Raw genomic sequence first — 22,519 nt, 5'->3', positions numbered from 1 at the left:
AGATAGATAGATAGATAGATAGATAGATAGATAGATAGATAGATAGATTGATAGATGGCCCAAGACAATTAGCAGTGAATTTGATAGGAAATTGTTTCATGTGTTGATAAAGAAGTTCAGAGAAGGGGAAGGGTGAAGAGGATGGGACAGTGAATGAAAGGCCCCTGAAACCTGAGCTGTTAGACTTGGCTCTTCTCCCACAGGCTTGGTACTCTCTTCTCCTCCACCCCCCTCACCCCTGCCATCCTTTCTTGCCCATTGTTAAAAGAATAGTTTCATGAGCCTTGTCCCATAGTGAACTGGCAGGGAACATCATTTGGTAAGAGCTCTTAGGGAAGATTGTGGGGTTCAGTATGAGGGAGGGATAAGTTTCCAAGATCTGAAACTATCCGTACTAGCAGACATCATATGGAGTTTTGAGAAATCTGGGGTCACCTGGGTCGTTGTACTGGAGATTTAAGTGTACCTCAAGATCATTCTTCTGTGGTTTTAGAGTTCAGAGGTTCCATCAGGCATGGGAAGAATACAGATAGCCTTGAAAGATAAACCACAAAAGAGAGAACCATTAAACACACACACAGGTCACAGAAATGATCACCCAGACTCAAGATGCCTGTGTAGATACAGGTGTAGTTAAGACAGGATGATCTAAACCTCAGGGCTACGGGGTGTTTCTGAAAGACATTTTCAAGAAGCAAGAAAATCTTCCCACCATGGCCTTGAACCCTGCTTGGGTCACTGGAACACTCACCAATAGGCCAGTCTATTAAGGATGCATACTGACTTCCGAGAGTGTTTCTACCTTCACGTACAACAGATAGCTCATCCCCTTCCAACCATGAACTCTTTTTTTCAATTTCCTCCTCCCTCTGCCCCTGTCTCTTCTTCCTCTTCTTTCTTCTCCCCAGTCCTAGAAGGAGGATCAGTTACACAGACCAAAACTGCAGACTCCAGCAAGACTGTCACCTTCCTCTGCTCACTACTGCACCCCAACTCCACTCAGTCTTCTGTCACACTCATCTTATTCACTGGTTGGTCCATCCTCTCCACATCTAAAACATGGATGCAACTCAAGCTTTGATCACTCACTTGTGAGTGTGATAAACACGTGCAGCTTCATCTGTTGTGTTCTCTACTGTAGCATGCAACAAAATGCCTGGCAGACAATAAGTCTAATGAGAGTAACACTAGCATAGCTCTTTACTTTGGAAACTCCTGGGCTGCTCTGTGTGACACACACCTTAGGAATCTGTATTAATTTACTTTGCTGTTACTGTGACAGAATAGGACCAAAATTAACTTAAGGAAGAAAGGGTTCATTTTGGTATAAGGTTTCAAGTGCATAGAGTCTGTCGTGGTGACAAAAGCGTGACATGGCAGGAGCAGAAAGCTAGATGATCATATTTTCATCCACACATGGGAAGTAGAAAGAAAATAGGAAATAGGGCAGGACTATAAATCTTCAAAGCCTGCCCCCAGTGACCTATGTCCCCTAGCAAGGCTCCACCTCCTAAGGGTTCCGTAACTTTTCTAACAGTGCCACCAACTCAAAGTGTGAGCTTGTGCATGTGTGTTGTGTGTGTGTGTGTGGGGGGTGTATTCTAATTCTAACCCCCAAATGTACAGTGTCACACAACAATTCCCTGGAATGAATATAATCACCATTAGGGACACAGGCAGAAGATGAGACTCTAAGAAACCCTGCCCACAGCCCTACAGCTAGGAAGTCCCAAGCTGGAAACTGAGTCAGTTGTAAGTGCCATTGGTCTGGTTTCTTAATTCTCAGGCTGTCAACTCAGTGGAAACCTGGTAAATAGTTGCTGATGAGACAAACTGATGAGAGAAAACCCAAGCCAGTCTCCTTTCCCCTAGTGTACTTTTCCCCGCTTAACATTCTTCGTGCTGTGACCACCCCTTAGGTCCTCATACGCGAATCTAGTTTTGCTCACTCTTGGTTAATATCTTCAATGGCCTTGTCCCCTGGACTCCTAAGATCTAGCCCCCACCTGCTCTCATCTTTTTTTTCTCTCTCCCTCTACTCTTCCATCAGCCACATTGAACTACTTTCATGTTTCTAGAATGCTATGCCACATTGCTGCAGCCTTAGGCAATGGCACAACCCAATCCCTTTGGGCTTTCACTTCCCTGCTTCATCAGATCTGAAGCTCCCAACCCAGGCATTACTCCCTCATACTCCATCTCTGCATCCTGTCCTGCATCCGACTTCACCATGCATTTGTCCAAAAGGACTGTAATGGCCAGGTACTTGTGTTCTCTGCCCCATTAAACTGTCAGTTCCTTGAGGTACGACAGACATTTTGTTCCCTTCGGCTACCCATCGGCCAGCACAGTGACTTACCCATAAATGTCAGTGACTCCATCAATGTCCCTTTGTTTCAACGAGTTGATTCAATAATGTTATTGGAGAACAAAGACAACACGCACTTTAAGTGGACTGCAGGACTCCAAGATCAGAAAAACCTCATGACACTTGCTGAGACAATATGACAATAGAGATAAGTGGTTTCAAGCCTTGGTGTGAGTCGGAATCACTAGGGGGCTTATTAAAGCACAAATCGCTGGAACCCACCCACGGAGCCTCTGAGCTGCTGACTCAGTAGATCTGTGAGAGGATAAGGGGGGGGCACAGTTTGAAAATTTGCATTTCTCACAATTTATAGGTGATGTGGATGTCACTAGGCTAGGAACCATGCTTGGAGAGCCATCATTCCCAAAATTCTGAAGCGACTCATCAAAGAGTATTACCCAATAAGACTAGAATGAAATGTAGGAAATCAGACATGCTCTTCTGCTCAGCCCCAAGTTTGTAATTCATCAAATCTTAACGCAAAGTACATCATTATAATATCTGAGTTAAAAGTAGTTGGGAGGGATGGCAGTCAAGTCAAGTTTAGTGTCAAGATTCACATGACATCCCTGCCCATTACAGTGGGAGACCTGGCTTCCTCCCATGGATGTCCTGATTCTGAATGGCCACACTGGGGCCCTGACCTCAGATGGCAGATGTCCAAGCACAAGGCCCAGGTATTTCTCAGTTACCGCCATGCAATTGGCCATGCCAAGCTGTTGGACAGGCCATGAAAATAAGGCTGACACCCCTTATTCAAAAGAGTAACCCCGGCTCACCAATGGCATTCTCCAAACAGTGCCAACAGGGAGGAAACAAACAGATTCATCTCTGAAATTTGATACCCATTCCAGACACAAGTAGCAACAAACTTAGCGACAGAGCTGTCAAAATATGTTCCACAGCCTCATTGGCAAGAGATCTGGACACACGAAAGGAATTCAGCAAAACCCAAATCAGTTGCCAAAGTGGGAGGTTTGACAGCGTGTTCGGGAATACATTTAGATCAAAACAGGAACACGTCCAAAGGAGCAAGTGTCTCCATAAATTATTATAGAATGATTAGAAATAATTAGTCAGTGATTTCAAAATATTATATGTATTTTTCAGTGGCATTGAGGGGACGTGTTATACAACGCAGGACTTTATTTTTACACTGGGGTTTTCTCCTTTTCCGTGGTTCTCTCCAGCAGTTTTTAGAAACAGGGGCCACAGATGTACTATTCCACCATGCAAATCACTGGGGCTTTAAAGAACATATCTTCAGGCGGCGAGATAATCTTTGCAGAGCTCCTAATGGGTGGAGGATGGCAGGGAGAGACGTTTGTTCCTTTCCGGGCCTTGCTGGTGTTAGGGAATAGCATGGAAAAGAAGTCAGGGGACAGAAATCATTTTAACAGCCCAGAAAGGGTTGTTAGAGTGGGAGTGGGACCTGAGAAGGGCTTTCACCATGGAAATAGTAAAAGAGAGCCTCTCTTACAGACGAGAGGTCTTTTATTGGGTTAGGAGAATAAAAAAGGGAAGGGTTGTATGGATGTGCGGGTGGCTAAATTCTTCTTTTGGGGACAGGCTTTTTCCTGTGTCTCAAGGGTTTGGGGAGGCACTGTTGTCATCCATTGTGCAGAACTCTGGGGGCTTCTTCTTGGCACCAGGCGTGAAGGTTCAGGTGTGCCTGTGGTTTGTGATGACTGCTAGCTCACTGCTGCGCCTGTGTCACAGACGGACAGACTCAGACTCTGGAGCATTGCTAGCGTTTAAATTGCTAGAAGGTTCCCTAAAAGGTCCCAGTGTTAAACGCTGTTGTTCAATCTTTTATGGCTGGGAGATGGTAGAACCTTTTGGAGGTGTGGCCTAGTGGGAGGAGATCAGGTCATTGGAGACACCCTCCTGAAAAAGATGCCACCAAGGCCCCATGCTTCCTGTCTCTTGCTTTGTTTCTTAGGTCCCCTGATGTGACCAGCTCCTGCCCCTTGCCATAGGCACCCTTTATGATGCACTATGGTGCAGGTACAGAGCAGCTCAACTGATGGAAACACGGAAGAAAACTCAACTTTTTCTTGATTAACTTTTTTCACATACTTGATATGCTAACAGAAAGCTGATTAAGTGCAGGACTGATGGTGACCTCAGAGGTTCCTGACCTAGAACGTTCCCAGTAGAATGACGTAGGATATGGAGGCAATTAGGAGGCTGCTGTTGGGGTGCCGCTTCCAGAAGGAATTAATATAGTTCTCATGGGACTTGGGCTAACTTCCATGAGCAAGCCTGGCCAGCAACCCCTCACCTTCTGACCTACCTTGTGAGAGCCTCTTCTTGCATGAACTTCAACTTTATATCATCTGCATCAACTGCCATGCTGTGATGGAGCCAGGAGGCACTCTCCAGAGTCGAGAAGGTTTGAGCATCCTGTCCATGAACCTCTACTGCAGTTGGCTAAAGAAGTTTCTCACTCAGAGTCTTCAGAAGTGACTGGTGCCCATGATTCCTCTGCATCTTGCAGAGGTTAAGGAACACATCTCTTGAATTCCCATTTGGCTTGCAGGCGGCTTTTTTTTTTTTTTTTTCAGCCCAAAGATGCGAGACAGGAAGTGAAAGGGTTCTGCAGCCTTCTGAAGACTTCCCCCATGAAGAGTCCCTTGTTTATCCAGCCTTACCTGAGAAGAATGCTAGTCTGAGGGGCAGAGAGGCATCCCCCTAGCTCTGCTCCTCTGGCTGGCTCCAGAGCTCCTTGCCACACTCTGAACTGCAGTTCTGAACTTAAGAACCCTGGAAGTTGGCCAGGATCATTCAAGCCTCTGGCAAGGCAGGCCTGGAATGATCCACTCCCCCACCCCCCCGCCCACATCAGAAGGTAGTGAGAGCCCAGACCTGGCTTCCTTGGAGCTCAGGGAGTGCCTTCTCTGCTGCCCCTGCATGAGGAGTGCCACGGGACCCAGGAAGCTGAGAGAATCACAGACCTGACTGATGTCCCAGACCTAACATTGTTTTACCTTCACTTTAGGAGTTAAGACTTCACATCCTAAGGGGCATTAACTTTTAAGTTGCCATTAAACTCAATAATTATATTTATCAATTTGTTTTAATTGCAGAGCGCTGCTAAGCATATGTATGAGTTCTCCTAGGGATCCAGCCCATACACCTGCTGAGAAGGGGCCCTTTCCAAAATGGGATGTGATGAAAATATTTTAAATCTGATTTTCCTGTTCTAAGGCCCCATTTGGGAGGGAGGGAATAAATAAAGAAGCAGGAGGAGGAAGAAGAAAAGAAGAGCCTTCTCTCACAGAAGCAGGCCTCTGCAGTTACGGCCTCTTACAAGATGATCTTGAGCTATGCTTCCTGTCTCTGAGGAAGGCACCAGCATATAAAATGGCAGGGGATTTGCATTCCTTCCAATTCATCATCCTGTGGGTGTGCAGGGAAAAAAAACCAGGGGACCCACCGCAACAAAGCTCAGCCTTCGTGTTGACAGATTCTTATTTAAGTGACTATGAATACAACAATTCCACAAATAATTTGTCAAGTGTGTGCCTGAACTGGTTCTGAACCCTGATAAATACCAGCTCTCCTTCTGCTACAAAAGCAGTGTGTTTCGTGTGCGGACACCGTGGCGCGGAGACGAGGATTTAACAATCGATGTGACTATATTTCTCTCTTCTTTGTGGTTTAACAAAACAAAACAAGGAAACAACTTGGAAGAGTAGGGTCCCCCTGCCTCCCTTCCCTGTTATCTCAGTAGTAAGTAGCTGTGCTGGCTGGGCTGAGTGATGCTACTTTATGTGAATCAGGTTGATGGACAAGGGGTGGCGGGGAGTCGGGGTGGGGGGGCTTTGCCTTTAGGTGCCTCTGGATTTTCTCCTTGAACACTGTAGATGGGTTACCCTGCCTGGCAACTTGGATGCTGTACCTGGAAGTCAACCATGCAGGGTAGCTAGCATTCCATGAACTAGACCTGTGGTATCAGACATGCCGGGAGACAGGGTGACGAGTCCCCTTGAACAAAACGTAAATCTAATCATCTCTGAAGACGGCAATATATATCTAAACGTCTCTTGCAGATGTAATTTAGTATGCATTATTAATTTATTTTTCATAAAAGCTCCCCAGCTCTTTGAGTGGGTGAATGAGAGCAGAGAGCCTCCTAGATGATAAGGCTCGTTTGTCAGGGGAAGGCGGGTGCAAACATAAAAAACAATTTCCCTTCTCCCAACTCCATCTAGGAGCACGCAAGGCTCTTCCCCGAGAAAGAAACCACCTGCAAACTAGATTATTCCAGACGTTTTAATAAAGTGCCGACCTGTAATGGGACATGAGCACTCCTGCCCCATTTACAGAGCAAAGCAGTAACTTATCGGGGCTGGGTGGCGGGGTACCAAAGGGACACCTATATGTCCATTACCTGAACCCTTTTAATTCTAGGATGACCATGCCTACTGGAATCATTAAGAAATGACTAAGCCATTTTAATACAAAATGCTAATTGTTTATTATTTACAAAGAACTTTCAAATAATGCAAAAGCTCGAGCAGTTGGGGCCATCAAGATTTTCCAGTCATTAAGTTAACTAGAATTTGCATTTTGGGACTCTAGCCAGTGACTTACATGTGGTCCTTAAGTCATTTTTCAAACACCCCGTCCTATCTTAATCTAGTCATCATTAATCACGTTTGGTCATTTTACATAGAGTAACACTATTCAGATGAAAGATAAGAGAAATGCATTAATAAAACGAAAGCAAGTTGGAGTGCTTGAAAACATGAGGTAGAGGATGAATGCTGTTATCAAAGCAACTTACAGTGCACAGTCCGTGTTGAAGTGGGACTGCAAAGCTGTGACTTACTATTCAAAAGAGATTGTGCGGAGGAGCTGGGATGGATGCTTCTAACGCATCCAACTTCCTTTCTTACTTCTGAAGTTGAAAAGGCAATGCATTTCACCTGGGCCTTGGAAAAGCTTTGTCCTTCTGCAGTTGAGAATGGGGCCACCCAGCCTGGAAAGACAGTCAGCTCTTCACCCATGGGTGGCTACCTCTGATGCCAAGGAACTGGCTTGGGTAGTGGTATAGTCCCTGTTTTCTTGGGGTCACAGGGGTCATGCTCACAGCACCAGCAGCTCAGTGACCAGAAGTGTCCATGCTTGCTCCTCAGAGAAACAGATGACCTGCGGTCTGAGAACTGTCTCTCTCTAGTAGAACAAACAGAGAACAGAGCTCCAGTTTGCTTTTCAGATCCATGAAGAAAAGAAAGAGGCCAAGAAGGCAGGAGAGAGCATGGAATAGATAAAGACAGACATGTAAACTTACACTGGCAGCCATTAGCTCTCCCTGGCAAAAAAATCTCCTTACGTGAGCATAGGGATTCAGAACAGGACAAGGTGCACACAAAACCATCCACTAGAGGCACACCTAGGTGCTCCTCAGAACTGTGCAAATACCAGGCCAGCCTACTGTTATCAGTGGCATATGTTTGGTTGCCCAAGGCTCCTCCTGTATACTCACTGCCCATGTGTCCCTAGGGTGGTGGAGCTGTGAGGCATGAACTGGGGTTAACATAATCACATAGGCGGTTGTTCATCACACACTTCAGGCTGAAGGACAACAGCGTTCCTGGGCATGTCAGTGATTTCTGCTTATTATGCTATAGGATTAGAGTCAACCTATAGGTTCCATGTCAAAATGGCATCTTCAGAGGGGGTATGTGAGTCCTTGAGGGTGATCATCACCTCCAAACCAACTCTTAGGCATATTAATCAGCCTCTCCTATCACTGTAACAGAAGTGGACTCAGGGAAGGAAACATTTCTTTTGGATCATGTTTCCAGAAGGTTCATGGCCCCATGCACTTGGATTGAACATCACAGTAATGGAAGTATGTGATGAAAACTAGCATCCAAAACTCACTAAAATGGGGAACATGGGGAGATACCAGAGAAGATAGCATCCTCAGGAAATGACCAAGACCTAATTGTTCATAAAAACTCCAGTATAGTCACACCTAGAGGTAGGTTTCATTTGTTTCCTAGGGATTCTCAAAACCAGTCAAGTTAACAGTCAAGACTCACCACCATAACTGAGGGCTATCACATTTTGGTAGATGAATGTGTCCCAATATGAACAATACATTTGCTGTATATGATATAAGACTGATAAACTAGACTGAAACCAATCAGAGAAAGCTGGAAATATCTAATGCTACAAGGCCAGGAAACCATAGGGAGTTCTGAGCCCAGGGAAAGAAAGAGTGCAGAGCACAGACAGGCCAAGGTTTTCTGTGCATGAAGCTGAAGTGTGGGGTTGCCTTCATTGTCCTGCAAGTGTGGGATCTTCCTCACGGTCCTACAAGGCCCCTTCTCTGAGAACAGGGGATTGTGTCTGTTTGGCTCTGTGTCCTATGTTGATATAGCCACCATGCATCACAGTTCCTGGTACACAACAGCTCTCCCGTCTGCTTGACCACAGAATGGTAAATAAAACTAAATGCAGTGGGATTATTTTAGTGCTGTAAAACCAAGCCCCCCCCACACACACACTGAAGGCCTTGGACATCCCCAGCAGGTGAGAGAGACATGGAATATGCACCTTGGATTTCTCTCTCGCACTCTTTGAGCAGTGAGCTATTTATTGCACGTCTACAGACACAGAGTGTTTCTGAACACCCTGACATACATTGTGTTTTATAAGGCAAAGCCCAGACACTGCTGAAGGATCAAGACTTGTCTCCAATCACAATGGGAGCGAAGGCGTGCCCCTCCATTCAATTCAAGAGTGGTGGAGAGGGACATTAAACTTAGAACTAGCATCCAGGGGTCCTGGGTGATGCTGGGGAAAAGGGCCATGGCCATTTGACAAGCAAGGTATACCAAGATGGAGCCACACATACCCATACTCCGTAGTCAGCTTTGTTTAGTAATTATCGTTGCTGTAAAACGCGGGTATAAAAAGACAGGGGAGACAGGAATGGGAGGTGGTCTAGCACTGGGTTGGCTGATGACTGGCAGGGCAGACAGGTGATCTCAGGGGTTAGTCACTGGTGCCCAACACCTCATGCTATCATGAGGCAAAGGCTCCAAGGTCAGCATGACTTCACTGGAATTCAGACTATCATCAAAGAACACAGAGCACACGCGCACGCACGCGCGCACACACACACACACACACATACACACATACACACATACACATACACACACACACACACATACACACATACACATACACACACACACACACACATACACACATACACACACACACACATATACACACACAGAACAGAGGGGCTGTTAATACTCACTTCCATTGCATGCCTCTCTTGGTTTTGACAGGCTGTTGTGATGACACTCAAAAGCAATATTGTGCTGCTACAGTATTCATACAGTATACAGTATACATTGCAGCATTCAGGAAGTTGAGGCAGGAGGATAAGTTCAAGGTCAGCTTGGGCTAAAATGTTAGGCTTCATAGGAAGAAACAAGACAAAACAACAGTAACAACAAAACACACTTTTGTTCTTCCCTGGTTTGGGAAGGGGTGAGCAACTCGGTGCTAGAATTTTGTCTCAGGAACAGATCTGCTTTTCATGCTCATTAGTTAGCAGCTTGGATAGGACTCAAACAATAGCAGAATTTTATACATGCCTTGCAAACAATCTTCCTCCCTTTCCTTTCTTCCTTCCTTCCTTCCTTCCTTTCCTTTTAAGAGAACCAAATTCCTGCCCTAAGAAACTGGTTTCTGAAGTCCCAGTCAAAAAGTAGCATGTTCTATCCACACATTAATGATTCCAAAATTCTCCATTATGAACAATATTTATCAAAAACAGCCCACTATCAGATGAAAGATGTGCCTTATCGTTTCCTGTCAACTAAAACATTATTCACTGAAAGTTTCCTTCATATCTGTTTCAGGGGTTCACTGTCATTGTAAATTGCGAATCAATCATCCCTCTCCAAGCCCTACTTCTGTAGGGGAGATTAACGCTGTGGCTAAAATTGTTTACAAAGCCATTTGTAAACCTTCTGTGGATGCAGATGAGGCCAGTTTACCAGCTTAACATTGTTGATCCCAGAGAAAGCCTTAAGCAATGACTTCAGAGGGCAAAAAAATTTGTTCATTTATCATTATTGTCATGGGCTTTCGCAAATGATAACCATTTGTCTCCATCCTATTTTTAGACAATGAGCCACAATAGAGTCCAGAAAGCCATTTTGCCAGATGGAGGAAGGTGCTTTCGCTGCAGAATGTTGTCTTTTCTTTTCCCTGCCCTCCAAAATTGGCTTAAGTGAGAACCAAGGATATGTTTTAATGTCACGATTCCCAGAAGGCATGATGACATACAATAAAAGCCTCCCCGCCAGCCTCGGGACCGATGTGGTTCAAATGCATTGGATATTCTTTTCAATCTCCATTCCTAACTTCTGGGCTGGCGACAAGGATGGCAAAGCCTTGGAAGATAGCTATGGGTTTTAGCATGCCTTGCTGCCTTATTAATATTTCCCTTTTTTAAATGAAACACTGCAATAGGAAGCCCAATTACTTCTCATTAAGATGAATAAAAATGTTAGGATAAGCTGGACATAAAATAAACATTTAAAGTGATAGATGGTTAATTCCTCCAAGCTCGAAACTACTTATCAGGATCTCTGTGTGGAAAAGAGGAGAAGAAAAGCCTGGTTTTGTCCGACATGGTCCACAGTCAGCTGTTTGCTTTTGCAACTCCTTTCATGGCTACCTCAGCAGGCTTCTGGCAGCATCCTCTGCAGGAGGGGACCGCTGCTTTTGTGTCTTTGACAGTTCCTTTGTAGAAAGCATACCCTTTCCCATGCGTCCCAGCCTTCCACTGGGAGCCCTCAGCTGGCTCCTTGAGCTTCCTTGGCTTCCAGAAACCAACCTTAAGAGTCATTTCAGGACCGCTTTTAAGCGGGTTTTTGTTGTTGTTGTTGTTGTTGTTGTTTGTTTTTTGTTTTGTGTTTTTTTCCTATGGAGTTTTTTTTTTTTCTATGGACGACTCTTGCCAAGATTCCATAGAAAAGTCAGAATGTCCTGGGTTTGCCACAAGAGCTCAGTGATACCAGCTTTGATAGTCTAGGAGCCTGGATCATCGACATGATAGTTTTGTAGCTAGCAGAGCCGACTCTCAGGATAATGGCATTGCTGGGCATTAACGAATTGATGTCTAAAAACATATTCCCACATGGCCTGTGCACATGCATACATGCAGCAGAATACATATGACTTAGGGGTTCATGAGAAAGAAATGTTTCCTTGGGAACCACAAGAGTTTGAGCTGTGAGGCACACAGTGGGCTCTCAAGAAAGGCAGCTGTCATTCCATTGGGCCTCAGGATAACAGCTTGCTCCTTGGTTCAGCTCACAGGGATGAGAGCGTGTTTTCTTTCTCTCTTTGTGTTGTCGGTGTTGCTCACCTTCTCCTGGCAGATAAGCTGTTTCTCCCAGGCTGATTCCTTAAGGCAGACAAAGAGATGTCTATACAGTGTGACACAGGGCATCTTCACCTGACCGTGCTCCCAGCCTTCAACCTCCCCACACCACTCACACCACAACTCACCCATTTCCCATTCTCTTTCTCTGCTATGAGCTCTGTGGAATGGTGGCCCCATCCCACAGAGCTCTCTCAAAAGGCCCAGCCCCCACCACCTTTGTCCATCACCCTCCACCCTCCATCCCCACCCCACCCAGCCAGCTTCCCATTTAGTCCAGTTTGAACTTGACAGCTATACTTCTTGGCCATGATCAGTTTTTCTCTTTCTTTTCCTTTGCCTTTGTTTTTGTCAATAGAAAAGAATTTGTTTTTTTGGAGACAGCAGCCTTTAGTAAGTTTAGACGAGTGAGGGCATGGCATGATCTAACAAGTAAACTGCCTTATTCCTAAAGTTTTTAGTTCTTAATGTTAACTTAAGTCAGACAAATGCTTACGTATATGTGGATCTATTAAGAGCCAGGCCAAGTCTCCCTCTTAGGTGGTGGGCCATTTTGTGGATGTTTTTCATCCTCCTTTTCCTTTCCTTTCCCCACCTTTCCTTCTCAACTGGGTCTTGGAATGTGATCCTCCAGCTGCTTCTCCCAAGAGCTGGGATGATGCGCAGGCATTGCGAGGTCATGCCTCACTATGCCTGCCCAAACCTCACCTTTCTCCTATACATCGCATCATCTGTTGTTGGGCTTCAGACTAGGGACTTGGCCAACGTTCCAGCTTTTGGACTGCTCGCCACCTCATCACCTACAATAATGATGGCCCAGTGTCAGCAGGAAGAAGACTGGGATGTGGGGCTTCAGACCCAGGACATTCAGCTGAGGTTCCTTTTCTTCTTAAATTTTTCAAAGTATTATCATTTATCACAATTTATTCAGTTTGTATCCCAGCCATGTCTCTCTCCCTCTTCTCCCCGTAGGCCCCTCCCCTAGTCCACTGATAGGTGAAATCTTTCTCCCCCTCCATTTGACCCTAGCCAATCAGGTCTCATCAGGTCTTCCTCTGTGGCCTGGCAAGGCTGCACCCCCTTCTCCCAGAATCCCTCAGTCCCTACCTGTTACAGAGTGAGACCGGTGTACACCGCCCTCTACCCTGAACTTCCCATCCCAGGGGTGCGGACTTCCCCTCCCCCACAGGATCTTCACTATATAACCCAGACATTTTGGTGCTCACCCCCTGTCTTTCTCTCTTTGCATTTGCGCTTTCATCCTCCATCTCCATTTTTCTGTCTTTCCCTGCATGGCAACTTCCCTGGTCCTGTTCTTTGGGGCTGGTGAACAGTCCAAAAGATGTCCCCAATAAACCTGAACTTATAGGCGCTAATTTAACTTGGATTGGATCATTTTGTTTGGCAGAAGAATACACTGCCTAAGATTTCAAATGGATGGACAAGTTGCTTAGGTAGCAGAGTAGGTACATAGCTTCTCCCCACCCCCCAGATCTATGTGATTTAACCCTGGGTTTATATTTCCTTCTTGTGCCTAAGAGACTCCACAAAGGACTATATCTACCCTTCATAGACACGGTTTCTTTACCCTTCTATTAAAGAAGGACTTCTAAGGTTTCACTAAATAACAATTACAGTGACAAGTACAGGTGGGACATCCTGCTTTGAGGCAAACATAAAGATGTTCTAAAGCCTGGGATACCCCAGGAACTGTGTGGGTAAGCCCCAGTTTTGCAGAGGGACAGAGATAATCCCGTCTACTAGTAAGTTATTTATGTGGGGCTCAGCCAAAGAATCTTGGTTCTGAAGTCACTTGTTCTTGGATTTAGTCCCTGGCTCCAAGACACTGAGAAAGCTAACTTCTAGACACGGGTTTCAGTGTCCTCATCTAGTAAGCAAAACTGTATCATCACAGGGTTGCAGATAGGCTGACACGTTGTCTTTTGTCCAAGATAAGTCTCCCGTAGCTGCTAAAAATAAATGGCTGTTGCTGGTGGTGTTGTGGCTGCTGGTGGAGGATAAATTCTATTTCTGATGTGGGAAAATCAGAAAAGTAGAACATAAAATCTACCTTTGCACGAGGTTTAAGCATATAGTCCAGAAGCAGGTAAGTATATTCATGTGGTTGGGCACTCAACATCAAGAACTTTTCATTCTATAGAAGGGAACTTCTATGCATCTTGGACAGCCAGTCTCCACTCTTCTCAAGCCCAGGCCCTGGGAAACCTGTTATGGCCGTACTGGATGGTATCATACTGCTTTAGTTCTCCAGCATGTCATGTGATACTTGGGACCCTCCAGTTTGGGTCAATAGAGTGCCATTGTCTTCAGTAAAAGATGGAGCTGAAAGAGGAAATAACTCTCTTATGGCATTTGGTCTATAAGTCCAAGTCTATAGAAGTCAAAAATGAATCTCAGGCATTATTAATCAACTAGAAGAAAACATGATGAGCCTTTACAATGCTTCTGCCCTGCCCCAGTGGCTACATTAAATGTTACAGAAGGGGAAAGAGGGAACAAAGAGAGTAAGTTAGATGCTAGTAGATTCCTGAAAAGTGACTGATGCTCCTGTACCCTAGAAATTTAGCCCAGAAAGATAAACAATCCCCCCAAATTGATCAAACTTCATGGAGACATGAGCCACTGATGGGTGACACAATCAGATGTCCAAGATATCTCATCACTATGTAAAGACTCCAGAAAGACCTGCAAAGACTCTACCTACCCACCTTAACTAAGACTGTTCTCATCAACTTGTAAAGATGCTATACTTGCAGACAGGAGCCTGGCATAACTGCCACCTGATAGGCTTCACCCAGCAACTGATGGAAATAGATGCAAAGACCCACAGCCAAGTATTAAGAGGAGCTTAGGAAATCCTGAGGAAGAGGGGAAAGGAAGGATTAAAGGAGCCAGAGGGGCCGAGGACAGCAGAACAAAAGCCACAGAATAAACTAGCCTGGACTCATAGAGGTTCATAGAGACTGAACTGCCAAGCAGAGCATATATGAGACAGAACTAGGCCTTCTGCATATATGTAACAGTTATGCAGCTGGGTCTTTATGTGGGACCTCTAAAGCAGGAGCAGGAGCTGTCTCTGAATACACTGTCTGTCTTTGAATCCCTTTCCCCTAACCGGATTGCCTTGTCTAGCCTCAGTAGAAAATATGTCTAGTCTTACTACAGCTTGACATGCCAAGGCTGGTTGACATCCATGGGTATCTGAAGAAGAGGAGAGGAGAGGTAAGGTGTGAAAGGGAGGAGCTGGAAGAGGAGGAAGGAGGGAAAGCTTTGATTTTGATGTAAAGTAAATAAATAACTTAATTAATAAAAATAGAAGGTACAAGGGAAGCAAGTTTTTAAAAAGGAAAAAAAGAAAAGATTTTGGCTAAATGATAGGAAATGAAATCCAAGCTATTTTTCCTGCCCTTCTGATTCAGATACTGTGGCTCAGAAACACATTGTTACACCCCTTTCTCTTCCGACTGGAAGACTTGTACCTAACACTGTTTTAAAATTTCCTCCTGCCTGGCCACACTTCATATCCGTGAGCATAGCGACATTATTCCATGATTCAACCATCAAATGGGAAGAGAGAAAATTCATTCACTCATTAACATCAGATCCATGACTAGTGAGCACCCAGTGTGAGCCCAACACTGTCTTCAGCATATTTGAAAATAAATAAAGCAAATATAAGTCCTTCCCTTCAAGGCTCTTCCTGCATTGCACAGGGTAAGGACGTAACAGTCGGGGAGGTGGATGGATATTGGTGGAAAGAAAGGATCTGTTCCGTGTGTGTGTCTCATCTGTCAAGACTTTCTTCTTGTGTTTCTCAGGGGGTAATACATCTCCACTACAATAGATGAGGTTGTTTCTTAAAGTTAAAGGATGCAGTGTGTGTTAAACACAAGCAGTTGGCCATTGGGGGGATTTTTAGGCCATGCTTCTGTAACTAAGCTGTTCAGAACTGTGTTACATTGTCTACCTGACAAACTGATCACTACAGCTCCCTTTCAGGCCATAGCTGTGCTCGCAAGTGTTTATGCACACGTAAGCATGAATATGCATGTGAGCATGAGTCTGCATGCACACAGACAGGTACAAGGACAGAGGTTGATTAAGGTCACCCAAGACTCCTTCCTGTCCCCTTCTCTACATAGCAGAACCAGAGTAACATCCCTGGTTTCCCATGTGGCCTTTATGCTTCTAAGAAATCTGATCTCCATTTTGGTGGGAGAGTATGTGACTCTGGCCTAAGATAATCAGAGCAATCACATCCACTTGGCCATGAGGCTATGGTTTGTGGTCACATGGCCTCAATTGTCCATGCTACTGGGAAGGTATATGCACTTTCCTGTGAGGCATGCATGAGGAACTGAGGGCATGAGAGGCACCAGGAGCCATGGTGGAACATGAGATGTTGAGTGTTAAATGTTGGTGGTTTCTGAGTTAAGTCTCCTGTGCTTTAATATGGCTGCTTTCAGAAGAGCTCCTTGTTCCTGTCTTCTTAAATGTGATGGCCTGGATAACTGGCTCCAGAGATGCTAAAAGTCAGGCACTCCAGACTCTCAGCCTTGACCACAAAACTGTAAGCACCTGCCTGTCACCCTTTCCATTTTGCATCCTTTGCTCTGGGGAAAGCCAGCTGCTTTCTTGAGACAAAGCACATTCTCCAGTCTCAGTCAAGCTTTTGGATCACTTCAGAACCAACTCTGTGTGTGTGTCTGTGTGTGTGTGTGTGTGTGTGTGTGTGTGTGTGTGTGTGTGTGTGTGTGTAAAGCCAGAGGACACTTAGGCACCATTCCTCAGGAGCTGTCCAACTTACTTTTCGGAGCTCATTGAGTAAGCTAAGCTGGCTGACCTCTGAGGCCCAGAAAGCTGCCAATCTTCACAGTCCTAGTGCCATGACTACAAGTGAAGGTCATAATTCTTAGCTTTAAACAAAACATGAGTTCTGAAGATCAAACTCACATTTTTGAGTCTGTAAGCCAAATGCTTTGTGTATGGAGCTGGCTTCCAGGCCCCCATCTGGAATCCTTACTGTGTCTTTCTGAAAGGTCCTAAGCCTTACTTCCCTAGTTAATTTTTCCTAAATTCCCAATCCACCCATGGCTGTGAGATAATGGGAGGGTTTTAGTGTTATGAGCCGTGGGTATTTTAGGTAATTTGCTACATAACAATAGAAAGCAAACAGAGCATCCCATACTGAGACAAAGTCATTAAGATACTGGGTCTGTCCTTACCTGAGGCTTAAGGTTTGGATTTCCAGTTAGCTGTGTCAGTACTATATTTTTTTATTTTTTTTATTTTTACCTAGTTTGTACTGCTTTCTCTGGTATACTATATCAAAAACACCTTGACAGATACATTTTAAGCACTTCCTTCTTGCTGCAGACATCAGAAAGCAGCTGAAGAAACACATTGCCTGATTCTGTTTGGCTTTGGTTCAACTCCTCATCCTCAATACTCCTGCATGTAAAGGTGACATTTACATTAATGGAAGCAGATGCTGATGTAGTCTCTGGGTGGAGAGTCCATTCATCTGTTCAAGGATGAAGTAAATGGAGATAGGAAGGTAGTTTGCACCTGAACATACAGAGAGTCTATAGATAGTAGCTCTTGAAAGTAACATCTCCATAGATATTGGCTGTTCTGTGACTGCCCAAAATAGCCACAGAGATAGTCCAAGGTGAGCTGCAAATTCTTATTTGGCAGCTGGTCTCATGACATTCCTCAAAGCAAAAGAAAACAGGAGAATTACGTAGAGGCCAAGGTACCTTGAAGGCCAAATACCTTAATGGTCTTCATATTCTGATTCCTTCATAAGTGGACTTTTGCAGTTAGAGAGAGAGAGATAAGGACTGGCTTTTAAAGACAAGAGTTGGCTGTGTGGGTGTGTTAGAGTGCATGTATGCAATTATAAAAAGGGGATTTGCTAGAATAATGCTTTACAAGATTGGAGGTTCAGGAGCCTACTATGTGTGTGTCTGTGCACAAGAGAGACAAGAGAACCCAGAACCTGCTTGGTCTAAAAAGCTGAAAACTACAGAATGGAAATATCCATTGGGAGCCAGTTGTTAGAGGCCTCAAAGCCCACTTGGAGGGTCCTTGGTGTGAGCCTGCATTGAAAGGCTAATGAAGCCAGAGACATTCCCATGGGGCCAAAGGCAGACACATTCACTAGGAATTGCTGTGGCTTCCTTCTCCTTCAACTCTTACTCCGCTTTGGCCCCCAGTCTTTCTGGTGGTGCTGCCTACAGCCAGGGAAGCTCTTCCCACCCCACCTTGCTCTCCCACACGCCCATCATCTCTAGAACTGGCTTTGTACACACCCGGAAGTGAGTTTCACTCAGCTCCCGGGCATCTTTCAATCCAGTCCAGCTCACAAGCGGGGTGAGAACACATGTGTAACCCTGTGTCTCTCTGAACAGTAGTATGTGCCCCGCAATATTATTTTGTTTGCAAAGATAAAGGCAGCACACAGTCCCAGAAAACTTATCCTCACACGTCTCAGACGCCATTCTCAGCTGTTTCCACCTCTAACTCATTTAATCACACCAGCTAGTGTAATTCTCTAAGCCAGGCGTGTAGAAGGCATGGCAATGGTCTGCCCCTTCTTGTGTGGGAATGAAATACTAAAAGGCATAATTAGTAGGCAGAGTGTGGAATTATCTATGGTAACACTTTCCACATATCGAGGTGATGTGAGTTTAAAACTACTTTCACGTTCTTCTTCTCTGGCCAGTTTTTCACACTTGCACGCCCGCACATGCACACACAGTGAACGAGTACTATTTCTGGCAATCAATGGACTTTTACCTTTCCTATAGCATCCATTACTACCCCGTGTACCTCGTGTCACTGGGGACATCATAAAGACAGTGTACTTCAAAGATGAAGGCCATTTTAATTGGACAGGTCTCCTTTTAATGTTTCTATTTTTTTAGGTCTATTTCACCATTTCCTTTATAAAAAGGAAGAAGAGAAGGAGGAGGACAAAGAGACACTGTCTGAAGGCTCATCTCTAAACTGCTGGTGGATGTTTGCTGTCACTGTGTTGATTTTGATCGCCATTGAGAAACGGAGTCAAGGTGACCCAGAGAATGACACTGGCTCCTGATTTCTCAGATGAGACGTTGAAAGTTGTCTTGCTCCTAATGACTCAGGTTACCTAAGGACACTTAGGAAATACCATAAGATAATCTTTCTTTTCTTTAAATTATGACCAGGCCCCCAAAGCAATGGAGGAAACATACTGTAGATACAGGAGGGACATTCAAAGCTTGATATCATGAAGACTTGACAAGTAAATACTGCCACCTGTACTCCCCTGAGCCCATTTAATTTGACCTACTATTTATATGCTGCCTATGAGATGGTGCATAGCAGGCTCCTATGAGATGATGAATAAAGCAAGTGAGTCACAGAGACTCGCATCTTACCTCATGTTACCTCTCATATCTTACCTCATCCCCTGAGCTCCAAATTTCCTCAGAACACCAATTACTTGAAAATGGATGTCCAAAGGACCCAGCATGATGAACCAGATCACCATTTCGCCCTTAAACTCGCACAAGGCAGAAGCCTGCTCAATAGAAGGGATCTCATGGTTGGTGTGTAAACCTAGCCAACATCCCATGGCTGTGAGAGCATAGGCCCTAGAGGAGATCTCACTAATGCCACTTGGATAAACCAGTATAATTCCTAACACCACCCTAAAAAGCTTATCTGTACACCCACAGATAAGTGTACCTCTCACTCCTCATCATAGAAACTTCTTTTTCTTTTTCAGTAGATAGAGAACATAACAGAAATAACAACTGGCCACAGGGTACCAAACCCCAAATAATACACCTACAACATAACCCTTACACTTAAGACTCAGAGAATATCATGGAAGAGAGGGTGGAAAGGTTGTAAGAGTCAAAGGACCAGAAACCTGTGACTTATATAAGACAGTGAAGCTGTACCCATGAAATCTCAACAATACTGTTACCCAAATAAGACCTGCATAGTAACACCAGTTGACATGTCAACACGGACTGGAGAAATATCACAGGTCACCCATAGATGAAGAACTTCAAGCAATTAGTAGCTGCTAGGAGAGAAAGAATCAGTGTTCTCCAGAGACAAGGCCCCACAGGTTATTTAATCCCAGCTGGTCAGCCCTAAATACATATGCATACAAGTACTAAATAAAGTCAGCAAATTGTATCTTTTGAGGGGGGGTCTTTTTATTTTTTATTTTTATAGACATGCAAGATTTTACACCAATAGTCAGTTTAATAGTACAAATTTACATTCAGGAGGAATTTTTTTAAAAAAAGGCAAAAAAAAAAAACCTCAAATAAAAAAAACCACTTCTTCCTGTGACCCATAATCCCAACATTTTACAGTGCAGGGGAAAAGGAAGCTTTGAAGTCGTGCAGATAGAGGAAGAAGCTATTCGGTTGGATAGGTTAAATGCAGCACAGATAAGAGAACTTACAGAGAAATCAGAAAAGTTTGCCTTCCAAGCTGACGTTAACAGGATGCTGAAACTTATCACCAACTCTCTGTATAAAAATAAAGAGTTTTTCCTGAGAGAACTGACCTCAAATGCTTCTGATGCTTCAGACAAGACAAGGCTCCTCTTACTAACCTGATTAGAATGCAGGTGCTGGAAATGAAGGGTTAACAGTGAAAATTAAGTGCAACAAAGAGAAAAATCTGCCTCATGTAACAGACACTGGTGTAGGAATGACCAGAGAGGAGTTGGGGAAAAACCTTGGTACCATAGCCAAATCTGGAACAAGGGAGTTTTTAAACAAAATGGCAGAGGCCCAAGAAGATGGTCAGTCAACTTCTGAACTGATGGGCCAGTTTGGTGTCGGTTTTCATCCTGCCTTCCTTGTAGCAGATAAGGTCATTGTCACATCAAAGCACATCAATGATACCCAGCACGTCTGGGAATCAGACTCCAGTGAATTCTCTGTGAGTGCTGACCCCAGAGGAAACACGCTGGGTCATGAGACAACGATTACTCTGGTCTTAAAAGAAGAAGCATCTGATAGCTTGAATTGGATATAACTAAAAAACCTCATCAGGAAGTATTCTCAGTTCATCAACTTTCCCATCTACTTGTGGAGTAGCAAGACTGAGACTGTTGAGGAGCCCATGGAAGAGGAAGAAGCAGCAAAAGAAGAGAAGGAAGAATCTGATGATGAAGCTGCAGTAGAAGAGGAGGAGGAAAAAAAGAAACCAAAAACTAAGAAAGTTGAAAAAACTGTGTGGGATTGGGATCTTATGAAGGATATCAAACCAATATGGCAGAGACCATCCAAAGAAGTAGAAGAAGATGAATACAAAGCTTTCTATGAATAATTTTCAAAGGAAAGTGATGATCCCATGGCTTAGATCCACTTTATTGCAGAAGGGGAAGTTACCTTCAAGTCAATTTTCTTTGTGCCCACATCTGCTCCTCGTGGTCTGTTTGATGAATATGGATCTAAAAAGAGCGATTATAGGAAGCTGTATGTGCACCGAGTATTCATCACAGATGACTTCCATGATATGATGCCCAAGTACCTTCATTTTGTCAAAGGTGTGGTGGATTCAAATGATCTACCCCTCAGTGTTTCCCATGAGACTCTTCAGCAACACAAAGTGTTCAAAGTGATTAGAAAGAAGCTTGTCCAAAAAACTCTGGACATGATCAAGAAGCTTGCTGATGAGAAATACAATGATACTTTCTGGAAAGAATTTGGCAGCAATATCAAGCTTGGTCTGACTGAAGCAGGTTGTATCTATTCACATGTGTAACAGCAATGATTAAGAAGAGGTCCATAAATCTGAGGGGGGCACAAAAGGAATTGGAGGGGACATGGGAGGGATGGGAATGGTATGAGAACAATACAAACTGTAAGAAGACATCCCCCAAACACACACACACACACACACACCACACACACACACACCCCTCTGAGAGGTATACAAAAATGACAAATTGAAATCAGGTGATTGGAAAGACGGACTGAGAAAGGAAGGCCTAAGAAATGTCAATCACAGAGGGGAAGAAAGAAGAGAAAGTGTAAAGGAGTAAGTGCTGAAGAGTCTATGTAAAGTTATAATTAGAGGAATTACAATGAGCACAGGATTCAAGTTCTCTTATATATTGAGAGAATGGATGCAAATAAAGTTGATGACATGAGCAGAGGACTTTCAAAACAAAGAAGCAAGGGTGGACATGGGGTTGCCTGCCTTATATCCCAGCATCCTGGAGGCAGAGGTAGACAGAACTCTGTGAGTTCGAGTCCTGCAGGGACCACATAATGAAGTCCTGTTTCAAACAAACAAACAAGTAAACAAAACCTCAAAACAAAGAAGCAAAATCTATCACAAAGTGACATTTCAGAACAAGAACAAATGGTGTCACAAGTGGCTCTTTGCTCTGTGAGAAAGATTCTCAGCCCACAAAGTAAAGTCACCCTGAACTCTACAGATACATAAGGCTCTGCTGCCCAGAGAAGCTGAGTGCACATGGCCATTGCAAGGCCCACCAGATTGGTGAAAGAAAAGGGGTGGGAGACTAAACACTCAATACCTAATATGATAGAATTCAGAAAAGCAGCATGATGAAGACAAGGAAAGGGAGCTTTTTTTAAATTGTTTTTACCATCTCTCTTTACCTTTCTATCTATCTATCTATCTATCTATCTATCTATCTATCTATCTATCTC

The 22,519-nt window shown here is 44.3% G+C and overlaps 1 protein-coding gene across 1 annotated transcript in view; it reads left to right on the top strand.

Moving 5' to 3' along the window:
• The window catches only part of LOC129667210 (endoplasmin-like), a 38,220-nt gene extending 16,618 nt beyond the window's left edge, over positions 1-21,602 (top strand). The window contains 2 exon segments of the mRNA XM_055594706.1: positions 20,198-20,443; positions 20,445-21,602. Of these exon segments, the coding sequence (XP_055450681.1) occupies positions 20,198-20,443; positions 20,445-21,602 (1,404 nt within the window).
• The last annotated feature ends 917 nt before the right edge of the window (positions 21,603-22,519 follow it).

The sequence above is a fragment of the Psammomys obesus genome, unplaced genomic scaffold (assembly GCF_907164565.1).
Source record: "Psammomys obesus unplaced genomic scaffold, mPsaObe1.curated_primary_1811, whole genome shotgun sequence".
NCBI lineage: Eukaryota > Metazoa > Chordata > Mammalia > Rodentia > Muridae > Psammomys > Psammomys obesus.
Note: the sequence above shows the minus strand (reverse complement) of the source record. Positions and strands in the feature narration are given on the sequence as shown.